At 43.1% G+C, this 21,964-nt stretch overlaps 1 protein-coding gene across 1 annotated transcript in view; it reads left to right on the top strand.

Moving 5' to 3' along the window:
• OTOG (otogelin) overlaps positions 1–21,964 on the top strand; it is a 1,045,291-nt gene that overhangs the window by 133,832 nt on the left and 889,495 nt on the right. The window contains exons 9-10 of the mRNA XM_085647044.1: positions 11,540–11,670; positions 19,592–19,698. Of these exons, the coding sequence (XP_085503170.1) occupies positions 11,540–11,670; positions 19,592–19,698 (238 nt within the window). The remainder of the gene's footprint in view (positions 1–11,539; positions 11,671–19,591; positions 19,699–21,964) is intronic.

Here is a 21,964-nt window from a genome sequence, read left to right as displayed (position 1 = left end):
CTACAAAGAACTTCCCAACTCCAAAACAAAAGTTCTAGCTGGGAGAAGCTTAATAAACACTTGAAACCCTTGAGGGCTTCTCTTTCGTAGAGTCCAAGCAAACTTAGAGTGGGGACTCCTGCATGTTCTTTAAGGAGAGGCTGAGCTGCTCCTACAGCTCAAACCCGCCTTTGGGAACATTTTAATGGTGACCTCGCTCTCCTGGGGTCACGACAAGCCACAAACGAGTGGTTTCCAATTTTAAATTGATGGCAACACTGTCAATACCTAGAGAGCATTATGGGATGCTCTTCGCGCTTCTGGTGAATTTTTTACAGAAGCTCTACTGCTGCCTTGGGGAGAGCCATGTTGGTTTCTTTATGTGATATTTTTCGTACTGCTGCATCACACCGCCCTTCTTTTTCTCGGGGTCCCCGGTCTAACAGAGCACTCCGCGGCCTTTGAAAATACTGTAGAGTAGCTCAAGGAGCGCACCCCTGGTTGCTCTCACGGGCTCCCTGCACAGCCAGCACACTCGCTTGCTGCAGCTGGAGCCAGCAGTTCACTCCAGTCTGCTCACTCCTGCAGGCAGACAGGTGTGGTGCTGCCAGGCTTTCCCACTCTGGTGCCAGCTTCCCGGGTCCCAGGGATGGATTCCTGGGCCATACCTCTCCTCAACGGGGATCACAACGGCACACCCCCATGCCTGACATCTTCTGAGGACCAGGGATGGGGTCCTGGGCCCCTTCTGCTTCTCGCTGGAGAGTGCGACGTCGCTCTCCCACCACTTGGTGCTTCTCGGGCCCAGGGATGGGGTCCTGGGCCCCTTCTTTCCATCATAAGTGGGAATGATGGCGCTCCCTCGTGTAGTTTCTTCTTGTGGCCCAGGGGTGGGGTCCTTTTGGCCTCTTCTAGAATAAGCCTCTGGCCCCCTTATAAGAGCTTCCAGAGGTCCTGGACCTTGAACTGGCATTATAGGGCACCCCTCTTCAAGAAAAAGGTACAATTCCTGAACTTGGGATCTTCAGAACGCCCAACGTGTTGTCCGCACCAAAAGCCTCCTCCTTGTGGCCTCTTCCAACATGAACAAAGCTCTTTGCGCTGGATTAGAGAAGGTAACTCTTCAGCTGGACTAACTTGCCCCTGTAGGCTGCCCACAATTAATTGTAGCTGCGCTGAAATTGTGACTTATTCACAGTCTGGTGTACCCGCTCTAGATGCATATGATCCGGCACTACTTCATAGGGTCGAAACGTCGACGTTGCTCATCCAACTTGTCCACGCAATCCCACAATTAGAATTAGGAAAATTATATCCTGTTGTGGTTTATGCTCTTGATTTTGGACTTTCTCTCTATAACTGCGTCTATTATTGTATATATATGTTATATGTGAATTTGTGGTCAACTCTATAAAGTCACTAAGCACGCCCAGTCACTAATTGTCTCACGTTCTATGTACCTTATGGTTGGTTAGTCCTGTAAATATTTTGCTGAAAACATTTTTGATACATACCACAGAGTAAAAACGAATTTAATTTCAGAATCTCTTGCTTTTGTCTATGTGTGTGTTTCGGTGTTACTTACTGAATAATTATTGAAACATTGATTATATGTATTGAGTACACATTTAACTAAGCTTATGTGATTCCCAACAGAACCATTGTTTTTTGTTCCGTTAAAACACCCAGCTTCTGAGGGTTACTGGGTTACCCCATTATCTTTAATGTTTAGTCCTGTGAAGCTGCAGGACCCCGGCAGATGCCCAACTCATGCTCAGTCATGAATCCGGGTGGCAAGGTTGCTGTGCAGCCAGTTTCTCTACAATGCACGTCTTTTGCGATTAGTGAAGCTGGTTACTTTTCAAAATGTGTGTGGACCTGCAACACATTCATTTCTTATGAGGTCTGGACACATTTTTAAGAGCTGACCACATGATAGATTTCAAATGCAGTTGTTTGTAAGGTTTTGTTGCCCACACAAAGACCTGTTTTATCCGCAGCTCGCCAACGTGTTTTCTCTTTTATTCACATTGTCAAAGGAGTACAATCTCCTCGGTCACCCCCCACTACCTTCACCTAGTGTCATCCACTACCACTTCAGAGCACATTTATTCCTATCAAGTGCACTCCAAAAAGAATCATTCATTAAACTTGCCATTTATTGATAGATCACCGTGTGCTCTGGAGAGCACAGGCTGTCTCGAGGAGTTTATTTTACGTACTCTTACATATATTTATGAAACGCAAAAGTTCTGCTCTGTATTAGTAAACGAGCTAAGAGGACACGTTCCTCACACATTCCTCACTATTTGTACAAACTACTGTAAGCAGTTAACAGCTCCAGGAAGCCTTATTGGCAATTACATACTCAACAATTGTTAACACAACTCATAGTGTATGAATATTGCCATTTTAGATATTATTAGGCCAAATTATAAAGCCATGTGAGACTCTGAAAAGAGTACTAACGGAGAGCAACCTGTCGTACCAGAAAATACCTTTCTGAAGAGGCCACAATGAATTTGAATAACATGCTCTAGCGTGGATACAAGGCTGTAACAGATTTGAAGCTTTAGAGAGCACGAAAACAAGAATAAATAAAATATTTAATTTTTAGTGGCAACATTAGCTGCAATAGACAATTAAATAACAGCTTCAACAGCAAATAAAACCAATTACTTTAGCTCACAATTCCCTCATCAGCAAATTGAAAGAATAAAAAGTCAGGAGAAAAGAGAGTTTGCTGTGGCATTTTCCTCTTTTACAAGATGGATCTGCCTTGGTGTTGGATGAATTCAACACAGGAGTTTCACTGTTTCAAACTTTACATCAGTGGCTAACTCCCTGTTTTACTGCCTTTTCTACAATGTATTTTTCGTTCTGTGGACCCCTTCGTACACATGAGTGCAGGGTAGACCAGAATTTTCTCCTTTTTAGATCTCTCCTGCAACAGCCCATGCACTGCATGTGGCCTCACATGCATAGGATATTGCATACAACAAGGGGCTTGCAGCCTGCCCTTTGTTTGACATTCGTTGGCTTTACTTTCACTCTTATTTTCTGATTTCTGATTGGCAGGTGCATGCTGGCTTCACATTCTCTTGTTTCGGCTAGAACATGGACAAAGTACGGATGGCCTCAGCTTGAGTGCTGTCCTTCCGCTTTTTGTGCTGTGATTGAGGCTCTACTTTTATTTTTTTCTTATTCTCTGTTGTCCATGTTGAAACTCTTGCCAGTTGTAACTATGACTTACTCTCCCACACGCACTTCAAAGAAGCCCTTTTCTCCTTTAAAATGGATGTTTATTGTGTTCTGTGCTCTTATTGTGAAAACAGATGTTACATGGACATAGACTCAATTGCTTTCTTTGTGTGATAGGATTCTTACCAAATGTCATATTTGTTTTCTTTTTCACACAGTGAGAGATTAACTGATCTGCACTGAATCACAGGAATGTTTTGCAGAGACCTAACAAGCATTGGCAAAGCCAATAGGTGTCACCTTTGATTCTATTGGTTCTGCTAATGCCTTTTTTTCATGCTGCACAGCATGGAAATTGCCGACTTTTGCAATGATTTGTAGCCTCAATGTATAGCAGCGTGGCTGCCGTGCTGCATCACTAAAAATAATAATAATAATAGAAAAGGACCATGATGCATCCAGCGCTAATGCACTAAAAAAGTGCAATAGGCTGGCTGCATTATTGCACTTTTTAAAATTAGTTTTAGCCACACTACAAAGCATCCATGCTGCTGTATAACATGGCTAAAAACATTATCAAAGCCACTAGCTCTGCTAGGTGACACCTGTTGGCTTTGCTAGTGCTTTTTTAGTTTGCCTTAGGACAGTCACCTACTTTTTGCATTGTGAAAGTTCACCTTGAGCACGCTCCGCAGTCTAACCACCCTCGCACATTTACCCTTCCAGGGAGTTTCTACACACCATTAATTCCTTTACTAATTTTGTACTTTCATCTTTTTCCAAAAATATACTGTTGGAGAAACTCTATGTAATGGTAGCAAGGTGACTGAGTGAGCTAAGCGCTAAGTGCTGACATCTGGTAAGTTCATGAGTATAATTCTTGGAAGGGACAACTCTACCTAAAATGCTTCTGTATGTCGGGGAAACCAATCTACTTCTTCCTGCTCTTCCAGTGAACCTTGTGTAACATGCTGTGAATGTTGACAAATAGGCAGACACGTGATGGTGTAGGTCCAAAAATGTTTCACGTCATTTGGGTTTCCTCTGCTGCAAAGTCAAGTGTATGATGATGGTGTTCTTAGCCAGTGACAGAATTTGAAGACTTAGAATGCAAACTGTTCAGAAACAAGAATGCGTTTGCTGCAGCAGCAGAAGGGAAAAATCAATTTGCCCTTATGTTTCCCTAAGGCCCAGCTTGCTTCGATACTTATTAATTTGCAGAAAGTTCCATGTTTGGGCTTCTTATTTCCATCTTGTCGCTGGCTATGGTCCTATTGGGGGAGATGGGATCATTCTGCCAGAAGCACCTCTTCTGACACCCAGTAGCTGCTCGCCACTTTTCAATCAGAACAAGAAAATAGCAAAGAAAGCCTCATGGAAGTGCAACCACCATACTTGCAACTGCTTCCACAGGTTGTCTCCTGTGTCCCCAATACCACCCTCATTACCACCTACAGTATCAGGGTTTTCAGACTCTTCGGACGCTCTCTAATCTCAGTCTCGGGTCTTGGTCTCAACTTCTTCCACACATACAGATTAACCAAAACCCAGGGATAGCAAACTGATGACAACTCACCAGAAACCAAAGGAATCTTCAAGGGCAAGTTTCTGAAAACTCACCTAGCCTTCATTGTGCCATTATTGTTACCCTGCAGCACCATGTATTTCTACTTTGAAATAGCGACCGCAGTAACAGAAAGTTGCCTCGCAACCGCTCTAGCATAGCTGACGTCCACTGGTTCACACAGTGCAGTCCCTAGGATGAACGGACCTCTGACTATCTCCCTGCTATGTCTGGCGAGGAAGGTGTCTGTGACTCTCAGAGCCAATTACAGCCCACACGAGACTGTTCAGACTCACCCCAAACACAGGGTGACTCAGTTTCCATCATTCCAAAGTCGATAAACTGAGTGCTTCTAGATCTGGGTAATACCAGTGTCTGCAAATTACAGTGCTTTGAAGTGGCAGAAGTACTCTACGTATGAAACAGCTCGCTATTACTGTGTTTTACCAGTAAAAGAAATTCACAGTGTCTTTCACTCCAGTTGCCACTAAAGTCTCAGAGAAGGACCAGTAGAACAATTATGTACCTAGAGGAAATAATAATGCATTTTGTATAGCACCAAACGCTACTATTCTGCTGTTTCTAAACACTGTAAAACATGGACTACCCCTCTCGGAGGAATGAAAGACTGGTTCCGGCCTTATTCGGATTCGAACTCATGACTTTTTCCAATAACTGAAGATAGGAGAAGATGTGGCATAACGGCAAGAGCTAGCAACTTTGGAGTTGGTGAACTAGGTTCGAATTTCACGTGGGCTCAACATCCTGTGATTCTGGGCAAATCACCTGTGTCTTTCAGGAGCACCCCAACCAAACCTACTGCAATGTAGGAACAAGTTGAAGACACCTTTTCCGCATAAATGATGGATACTGAAACTTTAAGTTTCCTTTGGGGCAGAGTCAGGCTGTGGGCGCTTGGAGACAAGGTGGTGTTTAATGGCATGCAGGGGGTGGGGTGAGCCCCACCTTCGCCCTGTACAAAAGCCAGGTGCGGGTTCAGACCTGCCCCTTGTGGAAGTGTGCCCGGCGCTGCCCTCCGTGCCAGCTCCGCGCAGAGTGGCGTTGTCGCCCGTGAGACCCGTGGGATGGGGTAAAGGAAGGTACGGTACAAACGCTGGGGGCAGGGCCGCTATCACCCCTCGCTGCCACCCTGCCCTCCCCCGCTCATAGCTGTAGCGGTCCTATGCACTGCGATTCATCTATCAGACGCATGCGCTCTCTGACCAGGTACTCCATCTGTGGTGCACTCGAGTACCCCCCTCCACCCCCTCCGTCACTGTATGAGACGACCCCCACTCCGACCGTTATCTTCATTTCAGTCCCGTTTCCCCATATTTCGAGTCATGCCATGCGGCCTCTTCTCTATGAAGCGCCTTCTTGTCCGTGGGCGACTTCCAAGCGTTGTGTGCCGACAGAAAAAGCGAGAGTGGCATGAACGCTAAACTGAGAGTAGAAGGGTCCGGTGGAGAGGGGAAGAAAGAAACATGATATGTGTTTTTTTATGCACTTTACACAGTTCCACACATTGACAAAGCTGCCTCGAAGCGCTACTCAGGTTTTCTGAATAATTGTAATTGATTTATATTTCGTTTGCAGCATTCTCTCTATATGCCGCTTTCTTTCGCTCTCACTAGTGCGCCAGACGTCCTGGATTTCCGCGGACCGGCACAGCTAGAAGACTGCCCCAGCCCCTTCTAAGCACTCACTAAGTAGCGCGCCTGTTGACGCTTTCACCGTGCAGCCGTCCCATCACACCATGGATAACAGAACAGCTCCCTTCGTTAAATAGTCGCCTGCTGGGAGCCTCGGGTCCTTTCTTTAAATAGTCGCCTGCTGGGAGCCTCGGGTCCTTCATGCAGCTGTGAGCAGGAGTAAGTTTGACGAAAGGCAGCAGGGGGAGGGGAGATAGGAGGGGGCCTGCGCGATTCCCTTGCGAGAGCGAGCGGCAAGGCGCGATAAATGATACCATATGGCACTGCCGCTCGCTCCCGCAAGGAAATCGCCACACGTGCACGCGTTGTCATTGAAGGCAATGGAAAGCGTGCAAGTTTTTGGCTGAAAAAGGGAACCGATGGCTAAATGTCTCCTCTTACGCAGCGCATGCGCGCTGCATAGGCGAGACCTAAAAATGAGTATTGTTATCAGTCTCTCTTTTCAGTTCTTTATGGATCTCAGTGTTCAACATTTTTCATTTTCACTGATAACCAGAGCAAACTAGCATGGCACTTAACCACTAAGCTAATTGTGCGCACATTGAGAACCATCACAACCAAATGGAAATTGTCAATAGGGACAACTGCGCCGGTTTGAGGTCACTGCCTCTTGTATAAACCAGCATCTGTATTAAAACAGCCCCTACTACTTCTTTGCAAAACCACATACCATCTACAAATATTTGAAACCCTTTGAACTCTAACTTGAATGTCTCCATGGTATTTAGCCAACATGTGCAATTATAATTGTTGCTTTTAATAAACAAAAGTGGCAAAATTACGTTTTGTGTTGATAATTTTGAGTGTTTTGCACATCTCCTATATTAGTTATAGCATTATTTTTTGATGTGTGAAATGTTAGCAAAAGTATTTTTAGGTCGAGCATTCAAGACCTATTGTAATTTTCTATGTTGGGTTAAAGCCATCCCTGAGCTTTTGATTTGTTTGTTTCAATGTCCTCAAAAATACTTGCTTGCCAGTGGTCAGTCCTGCCTCTTTGTCTCTCCTTTCTCTCTTCCGTTCTTTCCATGCAGCAGGGACTAAGCACTGGCTCATCACACTACATTTCTTTGTCTGTTCTCTAGGGGGAATACTTAATTTATTTGTTTCCTGCTCTGTTTCTGTTTGCCTGTGTGTAGTTTTGGCACCATAGCTGATTACATTTAAATATAGTTTTCCTCCCTCCCACCTCCAACTAATTCCACAGTTGTATTGGGGGTACTTTTTTTCGCCATGCCTCCCTCTTCGTGGTTTTGTAGGCTTTTAGCAATTTTCGCTGTTGACCGTCATTTGGGCTTTATTTTAGTCGGATTTTAGTTTGGGTTTGGGCTTTGTATTACAGAGGATTGGGCTTGTTATTTCTGTAATCGAGTGGCCGGGCAGTAAAGTCACTTTCTGATTTTGTATATTAACTCTCACAACATATGGACTCTCCTTTGTTACAAGCTGTTACGCTATCCCGTGTGGTAACAAGAATATTTTTGAACATGCACGTTTCCAGGCACAGCGAGGTTCCTCCTGCATGATGTTGGCAGCCAGGTGTAGAAAGTGGTTGTCTGCAGATATATCCAACTTCTAGATTGAAATGTGGGTTTATCGGTTCATAAATGCGAGAGTTACGTTCAATCTGCATGGTGTGCGGCCGGCAGAGGGTTTTATGCAGTACTGGACGAGCGTATTCGGGTTTCCTAGTGTGTGAAAACAAAGACAGGTCAGTTCGAAACACCAAAAATAATTTTGGGACAGTCCCTTTGTCCGATGATTGAAAGTGTATGCCTGAAAATAATTGCTGGACATATAATGCAGGGTTTCTAATTACTGACGCTAACAACCACAATTATTGGCAGTTTTGTTTACGGAATATACTTGGTTGGGCAACTCAAGCATTCCCTCCGAATGCCTCCTTACATTAAATGTGCCCTGCCTCCATGTAAGTGAAATATCGGTTTGCGGGACATATAGTGAAGATCGTAGTAGTCTCAAAATAAAAATATGCAGTGGACTCGTTTTTCGTCACTGATGTCCTGCTGGAGAACTATCAGGAGCGTCGCAAGTGCAGGACGGGGCACAGTGGACTCGGTGCATAGTAAGAGAGAGCACCATGTCATGATGCATTGTGATATAGGAAAAACCTTGCTGGGGCCACCCAAAGACGGAAAAATATTTCTTTTCCAGCTTTAAATCGCGACATGAGCAGTCCTTGGAACCTCTCAATATTGTTTCTATACAAACAGCCGTAGCATATGTATGCATAGCTAGCTACGGCTGTTTGTAGAGAAACATTATTGAGAGTGGCTGCATCCAAGGACTGCTCGTGTAGCAATGTAGGGTGGAAATGAAATGTTTCCATCTTTGGAACAATATTGTGTCTGCTGGCTGGCCCCGCACATCGATGACCTGTCTCCCTGGGTCCCTGCGAAACCTCATCTTCATAGAGCAGGGTACTTTTCTGGGCACCCAAAATGGAGCGTTTCTAGGGACGCTCCATGCCGGGTGCCCAGAAAAAGTCTCGTACAGGGCTTTAAGTTGTCCGGGTCACCAACAGTTTTCAAAAGTGGGCATTGAACTAGCGGGGGCCTGCTCTGTTTTGCCCTTGTTTTCCCCCATGCTCCGGAGTCAAGGTTTACATGCAACAAATTCATGTTACAAGAAACGTGATTGTATAACAAAACATCTCTACAACAGCGTATTGACTCATTACCTGGAGCCAGTCTTCAAAACTTCCAGTTCACCTTCTGCAGACTGCCCAACAGCAACATAACAAATCTATTACCATGCGTTCTCCTCTTTAGATGTGTTTGGTTTTATGGGCGGCTTCCGAAGGCTTTTCTCCAACTTTTCTAATTACGTGTTTAGGACTCTGCCCAGGGTGGCGAATCAGACTAGTCTCTCAATATTTTGTTGTGTACTATTTAATATCTTTTCTATATCAAGCCATTCCCGTGTACGTATTTCTTTTTAAATGATTCCCATTGTCTGGACTGCAAACTTCAATGTACGTGGGTCGCTTTTATTCCAGTTACTTTTAAGCATTAATTCCCTGTACATTTTCTATAACCAATCAGAAATGCACATCACTGCAGCTGCCTGATGTTTGTTTCTTTCTCTAATTGCCAGCACTAACTTTTCCTTCTAAAATGGTCCATGGCTGCACATGAACATGAAACGCTCATGCTTCAGCATTTAACAATTTACTAGCAAATGTATGACATTTATGCAGTTTTGAATTTACATACCTGTGCTTTTAAAACACGGATATAATTCTGTGGTTTCACTTTGTGTTGAATTTCTCATGGTTCCTTTTAATTATGTCCCTGCAAAATTGTATTTGTGCTTCTCCTAAACTCATAGTTACAAAGTGATGCTTGCTTGTTGACAAGGGCAATTCCCTGAGGAAAAACTTAAGAAGCTGATATTGCAGCCAGCAACATGAGCTAAAAAGACAATTCGCATTTTGAATGTATTTATTGGGCAAATTGATTAAATATTACTAACCACCCAGTGGTGAGCTCAAAGTTCTATAGGAGAGGATACAAAGAATAACAGATAATTCATCAAAATGAATATGTTGTCTTAAATAGCACCACATACGCCATAATTAAATATCCAATTAAACATATTATCTTGCCAAATACATGAAAGTGTCTGGTTATGTGGAAGATATACCGTGACACAGTACTCCTAAGAAAAGGTAGGTCATTGTAAACCCCCCACTCCATAAGTTAGTCCTTCCTCACCCTACAATGTCCTTCATTCTGTCTCTTCTACCTCATTCCTCTTCACTGGATACCTCTGCTGCATCCCTCTTGCTCCTTCACCTCCCCTAGGTCCTTTCATGCTAGCATTCTCTATTCTTCAGTCTCACCTCTTCTCCCTTTGGCTCTTTTTTCTGCTTCACGTGCCGTTTTTAGAGGTCTGTCCCCCAGTTTTTTCACCCCACTTAAAGCCCTGGACGTCTCATTTTTTAGCTCGAGCCTGAACAGCGCATGCACTGCTCCGAGGTATGCAGTAGTAGAATATGACTTTGAAGCCCCGTCCATATTTTTAATTGGCTTGTGCCATTGTTCTTCATAAACGCTGGCTTCCGAGTCGTTATTAGGCGTGTTAGTCCCTCCTTGGTACCGCCTTGTCTGCAATTGTTACCTCCCATTACGACTGGAACTTTTACTGGTGGTGTTACATGTTCTGCTACATAAGTTAGTGAGCACTATTTTCTTTAATGCTCTTCCCCTATTCCACACACGACATCGCATTAAAAATAGCAATGCCTTTTATATGTGTGTTGGGTTTAAAAAACAAATAGAAGACATTGTCATTTACAATGCCAATAGCTTAAACGCTTGCAAAAGCGACACCTATTGCATGGAAAATACTTGGTTCTCTTTTCTTGCTGCTTCCTATAGGAGGGCATTTGTTGTCATGCTCTCTCCCTCAGGCTGCTTCCCGACTCCAACTTTCCCCTCTTGCTTTTTCCATGTTGCTCCCCCATCCATCAGTAATTCCTCATTCTACGTCTTCCAGACAGTCCTGCTAGCTGCTACTCTGGTCCCATTAGTAATTCCTCATTCTACGTCTTCTAGACAGTCCTGCAAGCTGCTACTCCGGTCCCATTGGTAATTACTCATTCCTTGTCCTCTAGACAGTCCTGCAAGCTGCTACTCTGGTCCCATTGGTAATTCCTCATTCTACGTCTTCCAGGCAGTCCTGCAAGCAGCTACTCAGGTCCCATTGGTAATCCCTCATTCTTTGTCCTCTAGACAGTGCTGCAAGCTGCTACTCTGGTCCCATTGGTAATTCCTCATTATTACTCATCTAGACAGTGCTGCAGCTGCTTCTCTGGTCCCGTCGGTAACTCCTCCATTCTAAGTACTCTAGGTAGTGCTGCAGCTGCGCCTCTGTACATACATCCACTACGCTCCAAACTAAAACACAATGGTTAAAGACATTGACATTTACAACGCCAATGGCTCTAACTCTCAAAAATGCGAGACCGTTTGCATTGCTAATGCTTGTTATATGTTTGTATTACTCTTCACGTAATTCCTGTAATTTCTCAACCAATTTTCTTGCCATTCTCTTCTAGGAAGATTGACAGATGATATTGCACTGTTTGTAAACAGTTGGGAAGAAAAGAATCCCAGTGATATATTTGAATGGGAGGTCCCTTATCACTACGAGCCACCATGTCTAATGCAAAGCAATTTGTTTTTACAGGTGAGAGCCATATTGTGATATTTCTCACAATAATGTATATAAATAGAAAAATATACATAGATACATTGCTCGTGTCTGGCTATTTATAGTGATTCTTCAAAACAATAGCTGCCTTATTGACATTGGCCATACTATAAAAATGCCTCATAACAGGTAAAATAAGTACCATATTGTATTGTAACTATTATGCTGATAGTGCACTTTATAATTCGGGCATTTAACCATTAATGCCCAGTAAGCAAAATCACACAGGCCCTGTCATATACTAATTGCATTCAATTGATTTTCTCTATCCTAGACAAATGTTGAATATATATTGCTGGGTCTTATTCTGCTCTTGTACATAATTCTTGGCAATTAATGTGAGATTTATTCGAAGGGGGCACATGACACATAAGGAACTGACTTATCAGCTCCAATGTGTTTGTGCAGTTTGAGTAAAGATTGCAACGTTCAATGTGAATGTCCAAAGAGAGTGGTATTTATGCAGTGCTTATTTTGAGCCGCTGGATGCTGGTGGAGGCCCCCAGCACTTATTTTTTGAGGACTGGCACTTATTTGTACTCATCAGATATTTAGGGAGAGCAAGAGGGGGAAAATACAGAAAGCATAAAGACAGAGGAAGAGAAAGACGGAAAACGGCAGGGAGTGTCTGAGAGTCAATTAAAGTGACATGAGATGGATTTAAGACAGCACAGCCTTGGTATTCAGCGTGCTGACATTTAATTTCACCTGTTTCAGGCTTCTGAGCAGAGCTTTGGGCACTAGCACTCATTCTTTTACATATTTAGCAGTGAATCAATGACCATTTAATCAGAAGGTCAACTATATGTGATAATAAATGCGGGGTACCCAAATAGCTCATTGCCCCATTCAGTGTTCGATATCCTTTCAGAAGCAATGCCATAAAGTAACTGGCTTCAATCTAACCATATCCACACTTCAGGGGCACCAGCACAACATGTACCTGTTTGGTCCGCATCCTTACCAGCTTGCCTGACACTTGCCCCTATCACATGACAGTCTGGACCCAAGCTCCCTCTCTCCCCTACCCAGACAGTTTAACAGAGTGATGGGCTGGTTTGGGAACAGGCTCTACCGTTGCCCAACAGGCTTTTAGGAACCAAAGTCTTGAGATGTGACTGAGTTACTGTGTCCAGAACTTAACAGCCTTATAGCTGCAGAAGAATCGGATTGACAGGTGACTGCACGCTCCCCTTGTAAGTATCATGTCTTTCAGAACAGCGACCCCCTTTTCATTTAATTTTGAAGACGTTATTGAATATGTGACACATGCCTATTTCCCTCCATAATTCTATTATTGTATCTATTTTAGTTACTTGTTTTAGGAGTCTTTCTTTTACTTTTCGGCTCTTAAACATGTTCCATTTTAGCTATAGTCTTTGTTAGAAATGGGTTTCCTGGTTGGCTAAGGTATGCACCACAGCCAGGCAAAATCCACCACTCTAATCAGGATAAGGGGATTACAAGTCTAAAATAACCCGTACTCACCCCCTTGGTAGCTTGGAACAAGCAGTCAGGCTTATCTCAGAGGTAATGTGTAAAGCATTTGCATATCACAAACAGTAATACAGTGAAAACACTACAAAAGGACACCACATCAGTTTTAGAAAAATATCCAATATTTATCTGTGTAAAAAAAAACAAGACAATAAAAATACAGTGATCCAAATACCAATAAAGCAAAACTAGACTTTATATACAGTTCCTTGAAGTTGATAGCTCTGTCCGGGGCTATCATGGCGTTGTGAACAAACAAATCCAACAGTTCTGTCTGGTTGCACATAGCAGGCCAGCGACGGTGTCTTGGCGACCCGTAAAACAGTACCTTTGAAGATGCAGGGAATCGGACCTGGTGGTGAGCTCCAGAGGTGCGGTGTCGCCAGGCGTTGGTTCCGAAAGTCGGTGCAGAAGTCGTCGTGCCCTTGAAGTCTCATGTGTTTCAGATCGAGCTCCGTGAGTTTGAAGTCAGGAGCGTCGGTGTCAGCAGGCGTCAGGGCTGTGGTGTGAAGCGGAGCAGTGCGATGCGTGGTGCCCTCAGGTCGAGGTGCAGGTAGCGGTGCAGTGACAGGTGGTGATGTTTGTCTAGTGGCATCGATGAGACCAGGGCTGCAGTGCGAAGCAGGGCAGTGCTCGTTGCGGTGCGGCAGCGGCGTCATCGTTGCAGAAGCGCTGTCGTAAGTAGACCCAAGGCTGCAGTGCAAGACAGAGCAATAGAGTGTGCCAGGCCCAAAGGTCGTGGTGCAGGCAGCAGCATCAGTTGAGGAAGTGGAGTCGATGATGCTCGTGTCGGTGGGCCAAGGCTTCGGTGTGGGACGGGTGGTGCATCGTGTAACTTACAAGTAGTGCCCCCAAACCATAGTGCAGGCAGCAGCATCGATGTCAGCTTGAAGCATCGTCGTCGGTGACACCAGGGTGGCAGTACAAAGTGTGGCGGTGCCACAGAGCCGGCAGCTGCGTTCGGTTTCTTAGTCCAGCAGTAATCAAAAGTTCTGGGGTCAGGGCCCCAATATTTATGCCACATTTTCCTTTGAAGTTGGTACAAACAAAGTTCGTCTGGCACACATAAACCAGTTCAGCCTGGCTCAGACTAGGCTCACCACAGTAGGTGGAGACAGCTTTGTGAGAGACAGCCACAGCCAATTCAGGTGCAGCCAGGTCTAGTCAGCTTGGCTATGAGTCACTCATGAAAGGCAGGACACACCTCAACCCCTCCTTGTGTCTGTCTAGATCGAATGCACATAAGCACATCTCCTGCTCTTGTAACTCTAAACACAGACAGGGAATACACAAAAGGCAGATGAGCACAGGATGGTTAAGCAAGAAAAATGCTCACTTTCTAAAAGTGGCACTTTCAAACACACAATATAAAAATCATCTTAGCTAAAAGATGTATTTTTAAATTCCGAGTTCAGGAAGCCTAAACTCCATTTCTCTATCTTGTCCCCATGGAAAGTTAAGCTTGTAAGATGTTACAAAGCAACTCCGATGTTAACCTATGAGACCGATAGCCTTGTAATAGTGAAAAACGAATTGCCCAGTATTTCACTATCAGGACACATAACACACAACAGTACATGTCCTACATTTCACATACACTGCACTCTACTCATGGGGGCAATCATGGAAACATCAGTCCATACACAATTTACCTAGAGAGCATATGCACTTTAGCACTTATTAGCAGTGGTAAAATGCCCAAAGTTCTAAGACCAACGAAAGATAGGTCAAACACAGCAGGCCCAAAAGCAAAAAGTCTGGGGGTGACTTGCTGAAAAAGCCAAATCTAACAGTCTCCATTTTAGTTAGTCCAGTTTATTTAAATTTGGCCCAGATACTGCATGTCATTATGTCATAAAGTCCTATGGTCTGACTCTATTTTTAAGTAGGCCCTGAATCCTTCTTAGGTAATGGAAGTTGACATTTTCTCAATTTTAGGTAATGGGAATCACCATTTTCCTCAATTTCTTCAGAATCATGAACATATCTGCCTTTGATGCACATCTCTTCAGTGCCTATCTTTCCAAGAACAGTGAAAGTGTCAAGTGATTCAGATATAGACATCAACAAAACCCCCAGTGCAACATCAGTCTGGGACTGGTACCTTTTTTAAGGTCAAATAACAACCATGACCCAAAGAATGATGTCTAAATTGGCATAATTTATCTTATTAGTACATACACTGATGTATATGATTATGTCAAAACATTCCAAAGGTGACATTGCAAATTGCATTTCAAATAAGATACAATATATAAGGACTACCACTTAACCACTTTGGAGAGAAAGCACCAGATTTCCTCTTGACAAAAGAAACCTTCAGCAAGACTCCCCAAGGCTATGTAAAACATTACATTCTGTGTTGGAAATGGCCCTTTTTGCAGGGTTATCCCCAAACTTTTTGCTCCTTCCTCCTATTTTACCTGACCTGTCTTTGTTGGTTTTAGGACTCTGGGCACTTTACCACTGCTGCTCAGTGGTAAAGTGCATATGCTTTCTGTGCAAATTGTTATTATGGATTGGTGTTTCCATGATTGGCATGTTTGATTTACTGGTAAGTCCCTAGTAAAGTGTACTGAGAGTGCCAGGGCCTATAAATCAAATGCTACTAGTGGGTCTGCAGCACTGATTGTGCCACCCAGAGAAGTAGCCCTGTAAAGGTAACTCAGACCTGCCACTGCAGAGTCTGTGCGCAGTCTATTACTGCCATGTCAACTTGGCAAGTGCACCCACTTGCGAGGCCCTACCCTTCCATTTTCTTACATGTTATTCACCCCTAAGGTAGTCCCAAGGTACCCATGTGGTGCAGGGTGCAGTGTATGTGAAAGGTAGGACATGCCCTGGTGTGTGTGGCATGTCCTTATAGTGAAATACTCCCAATTTTGTTTTTCACTATTGCAAGTCTACCTGTTCCCATAGGATAGAATGGGGAGTTTGTTTATAGCATCTTCTAAACATACCTACCCCTGGGAATAAGGTAGGAAAATAAAGTTTAGAATGCCTGAACACAGAAAGTTCAAATGTATCTTTTAGTGAGGGTGATTTTTACATTCTGGGTTTGAAAATACCACTTTTAGATAGTAGGTATTTTCTGGCTTAGCCATCCAGTGTACCTCTGCTAGGATGTGTATTGACAGTCTGGCTTTGGGGTGACAGGGGCTGGGGATGTGCAGTGGCTCCATCGAGTCTGGATGAGTCAGGGTTAGGCTGTATAGACCTGGGCTGCATTTAGAGTAGGGGAGGAGATTTCCTTTCACCTAAATGGGCCTAATATGCCTTCCACAATGCTGTCTCCACCTCCTGCCAGGAAGCTGGTCCAGAGAGGACAGAAGTGGTTTGGACTAAGCAAAGACACTCTCTGCCTGAGAGAACAAAGGATGTTGTAGTATAAATACATGGACTCCAGAACATTAGAACTCTTTTGGACCAAGAAGACTGTCACGAAGAAGAGCTGGAGAAGCTGTGAGGAGGAACTACCACGTTGCTTTGCTGTGTTGGCCTGCAGTGGCTCCTTCTGTCTTGGGCAGTGAAAGGACTGGACTGAAAATTCTGCAACTTCTTTATTGAGTTTCTCCAAGGGTTTGAGGTAGAGGTTGCCCCCTGTTCAAGAAGTCTCAGGAACAGCAAAGACTTCAAGTTCTTCTGTCATCAGCACCGGGGACTGTGTGTTTTGTGCTGCAACAGAAGAAAAAGCAACCTGACGCAATCTACGATGCCGCTGACGACTCTGTGTCCTAAAGGCACTGCAGAGGACACCGCCGCACCGCAACCCTGGTCTCACCGATGACGCCACCCAACACCACCACCGAACCGATGCTCGCACCCCGATTTAAGGGCACCGCACTTTGCACCACCTCGCTTCAAAACACAGCCTTGGTGTCTCCGATGATGCCGCTCCATGCCGATATCGACGCCGCTGTTTGCATCATGATTCGAGGGCACCGCTCGTAAGTTACATGATGCACCATCCTCATCCCACACTACAGACTTGGCCTACCGACTCTGACGCCATTGACTCCAGTTCGTCAGCCGAGGACAGCGGTTCAGCAACAACGACAACGCTGCTTGCACCATGACCTGCCAGCACCGCGAAGAGCACCGCATCACTTCACACCGCAGCCCCGGTCTCACCGATGCCACTGGACAACCATCACAGAGCCACTGCCTGCACCGCAACCTGAGGGCACTGCACACCGCACCGCTGCACTTGACACCGGGGCTCCCGACTTCAAACACAAGGAGTTCGATCTGCAACACGAGTGACTCCAAGGGCCCGACGACTCCTAAACTGAATTCTGGAACTGATGCCTGTTGATGCCAGCTCATCGAAGCTCAACGAGAGGTCTCAACGCCCTACATTTCTAAAGGTAGTGTTTTGCAGGTCTTCCCGGCACCATAGCTGGCCCGTGACGCAGCGGTCAGCCAGAACTGTTTTGATTTGCTGTTCACGACGCCGTGGTAGCCCCGGACGGAGCTACTGACTTCAAGGAACTGTATTTTTCGAATATTCTTGCAAAGTCTACATTTTTAAGTACTGAATTATGGATTCTTTATCGTTTTGGTCTTGTTTTAAGTATATAAAATATTGGATATTTTTCTAAAAGTGGTGTGGTGTCCTTTTGTTGTGTTTTCACGATATTACTGTTGGTTATGTGCAAATGCTTTACACGCTGCCTCTAAGATAATCCTGACTTCTCGTGCCAAGCTACCAAGGGGGTGAGCAGGGGTTATTTCAGGAGTGTAACTCCCTTACCCTGACTAGGAAGAAGGGTCCCTACTTGGACAAAGGTTCCTACCTCTGCCAACTAGAGACCCCCATTTCTAACATTCTGCCTTCACTAACTGGTGGCAAGATTGTGTTCTTGCACAGACACAATCTCCTAGCGCTTCGCCTTGTGCTCAAAATAGCTGACAAGCTATTCTAGACTTGTTGTCCAGGTAGGCGCACCATCTCCAGAGCTCAGACGTATTATTTATTTGTCTGCTAGAACTAGCATAGCACTTAGAGATAGGACAGTGATGTTATAGAATTGTGATGTTGCAATTTTCCCTGTTTTCACTGTTATTGAAAAGCTTAGCTGATTTTTATTTTCTTCTGCGATGTTACCAATATTATATGCACTAGATCTCGGCATTTTGAAATAACTATTTTAAAGTAAATATTTTGAAATACATATTTAGTTTTGAGTCATCTTCAGTGTGTAAATCATTTATGAATGATCATTTGGATTACCACTGCTCCCTGTAACCTAAAAGTATTGACTCCACCTCAGTTATGCATTGGGTGGGGTTCTGCAGGGCTTCAATAACCTGTTTTTTGCATTCAGCACTGGTGCATTGAACTAAGTTCACTTGTGTTATCCATGGGTGTAAAAACAAACCTTGTAGAGCTGAGCCAAAGACTCGGTTTATACAACACCCAGCTGGTTTCCTGGAGCATCAACTTAACATGTAACTGACCAGTTTACCAATCTTGCAGAGATTTATCTGGATTAATCTCAAGCAACAATATTCATTTTAAATAGGTTTTGAGGATGTACAATGATTAATACAACGTTGATAGTGTGAATGTAATCACTAAAAATGTAAAGAATGTAAAACATTTTGGCACATGATACAATAAAAAACATATTTTACAGATATAAAAACGTGACTTCTGTGTTACAAAGGATTACACTTTTTAAGAGCAGAGCACCGTGCCGATGAGGTAAGTAAGTTGGAGTGGTGGATTTAGCGGCCAAACTGGAAAAAATGAACTGGAGTCTTTCGCTATCTTAACAAATACCCACGACTTTCATTCATGTCACACAATTGAATGTCCCATTTACAAAGAGACTTCTCATTGTGAGATTGTGACAAGTGATAAGACTCTGACAGAACACTTTACTCTTAATAGCTCCATGTAATATGAGGAGTTGAAGGTTCTGGCTTTGCAAGGGCAATCCTTGATGAACATGTTGATGGCAGAAATAGGAAGCGATGACAGCTTCTCGTGTTGGGATGCACTGGACAAGGATGCCTTTTCTTTTTAAAGGCAAGCACAGTCACATCTAGCAGCATCAGATGCTGACAGGAGTTGGTTGTGAAGAGAAGATCACAAAAAAAGTTAATTACCTAGCAATAAATTATATAAATAAAACATGTTTGTTTAATGGACACATATTGTGTTTCAAAATGTTATTTCTTGTGACTTAAAATAATATCTAAATAATCAAAATAGAAAATATAATGTCCTTTTTAAAGCTATGTTGATTTTAATGCTGATATATTTTTATTTGAATGCGTATTTTTCTGTTTATGTAATTCCTATTGCTTGTAATACATGCACTGTAATTTCTCTAGCATAAGCAAATAATGACTAAATATTGCTGGGTCTAATTTTTTACTGTTTTTTTTCTAGAGCGTGTATACCTTGTGCAATACATTATTATCACAGCCATTTGAACAGTGCCATGACTATGTGAGTCCTTTCCCTTTCATGGCTAGCTGCACTAGTGATCTCTGCATGTAAGTATTAAAAGTAACGATTACAATAAAAATCATTTAATACAATCCAAAAAATAGAGATCCCAAATATATACATTTCTTAACTAAATGTTGCATTAGGCCTTGCAAAAAATATGGTCCTAGGGATAAGATCAAAAACATATTAAACTCATATTGTTCCTAGTAGTGTCCAAAATTATAATTTCACTGACGTTTGTCAATTGGACACTACTTCATTAGTAGGCAAATATTCTCTCGAAAAGGATTACCTTTACAGTTTTCTCACATAAACTTTTTTGCATGAAACTGTCAAGCTTAATGTGCGAATTTATAGGGCATGTACACATTACTAATTCCATGTTTGCTAGAATGTTTCCATATACGTATTTTTTAAACACTCTGTACGCATTGCTAAACTTCAAGATGCTTGCGACGTTTTGAAAACAAAACTCACAAAGTCTGTAGAGGAAACTTTGCAGCCTTGCATACCTCCATGTTTAATGCTAATAGACTGTAATATGTTGAGTTACATTATAACATTTTCCTTTGTTCAGACATAGAGTAAATGACTGTCCTGAGTCACATTTGCACATCCAGATGGACAACCATTTCTTCGATATTTGTGCCACTAATGCATGTTTTTTTACCTATAGACAATCCTAATCAATCAAGTGTCTGATTTTCTGACACTAAACGAAAATTTGCGGAGCTTTATGGATGGAAGCTTCGTCCTTTTAAGTCCCGAAAGAGGTGAAGGGAGTATAGGGGTGAAGAGCATAAGCCATATTCTAAGAATTAGACCATAAAACAACAACGTCAAAACTTTACTAGTGGATCTTAACACTGAAAAGAATTGGCACAATTTGGTTTTGATTTTAAGAATAAAAGAAACAAGCATTGAAAATACAATAGGTCTCCTATTTGTTTAACTTAGAGCTATTGGCATTACAAATGGCAATGTCTTTTACCTATGTTTTATGAACTGTATGTATGTGGTGTGTTGTGGAATTGTGTGGGTTGGATATGATTAGTTAGTTGTGTAATTGTGTGGTGTGGAGTGCATTTGGGTAGTGGAATGATGTCTCATGGTGTGCAGTGGAATTATGTGGATAGTAAATATGTGGTATTGGAATTATGTGGAGTGGGATTGTGTGAGATGGAGTGTTATTAGGTGGAATTGTATTTTGTGTTGTGGATAGGTATGTAATGCAGTTTAGTTATGTGGTGTGCTGTTGAATTTTGTGGGAGAAAATGAATAATCCATCCTGGGGTACCATTATAGATGGTCATGACATCCTGGCTCTTCAAGAAACCTGGTCTTTAGAGCCAGTGAATATTAATGGTTATAGAAGTTTCTTTACCCCGGCAGTGGGGGGTATCCATGGAAGAGCCAAGGGCGGTCTACTAACCTTTGTTTCTAATCAGCTTAATTACGATGGGATTTGGTTTTCCCCAAAATCAAGTTTTTATCAATTAATTACTTTAAGAAACAAGAAGGGACTCAATGTCGTTGTTATTAATTTTTATAATAATATTTCAAGGAAAGAAATCCCCAGCGTTTTAACTATGCTGAGGGAGGACATACATCATGAAATAGACAAAACCGATAGAGAAGCTATGCTTGTTTGGGGGGGGGATTTTAATTGTAAAATCTGTACTAAAGGAAAACAGGGCTTGTGCGGGTTAATGATAGAGCAGGAATCTAACTTAACCCATTTTGTCCATTCTCTGATTTGGGACTTACTAAACGATATATTGTTTAGGTATGATCTAGGATTTGTAAATGAAATCGTCCAAAAACCCACAACCTGGGTGCCTACATTTATCGGTAGAGGTGTATTGTCTACCATTGACTTTATCATTGCTTCTAATAGCTGCAGCCGTAAATTAATTAAGTCCAGTATTATAGACCACCTGCCAGTAAGTGACCATTTGCCTCAGATCATGGAGGCCGAAAATCTTTTTTGTGACCGGCATGAGGTTGTGTCCTCCACGTGTACAGTTCCGGATGTGGTCCTTGGCAGACAAAACGGGTACAACTTAAAATGGGACAAGGTTGTCCTGGAAAGGTTCTTAGATAAGTTATTGAATGCTTGCCCTGGTAGTTTTGAGGTTTGCCTAAACGAAGAATCTAGCAACGACATGATAATTGAACATTTTAACACAATAGCCTCCACAATTAAGGAACATTTGTGGGTAGAGGCTAACAACAGGGCAAAGGGCAAGAGAAGTTGGTTCGATAACGCTTGCACTAGATCTTTAATCACCTTGAAAAGAGCCATTCATA

This window comes from Triturus cristatus, chromosome 3_2 (assembly GCF_964204655.1).
Source record: "Triturus cristatus chromosome 3_2, aTriCri1.1, whole genome shotgun sequence".
Taxonomy (NCBI): domain Eukaryota; kingdom Metazoa; phylum Chordata; class Amphibia; order Caudata; family Salamandridae; genus Triturus; species Triturus cristatus.
The sequence above is the reverse complement of the archived record's forward strand: the minus strand, read 5'-3'. Positions and strand labels throughout refer to the sequence as shown.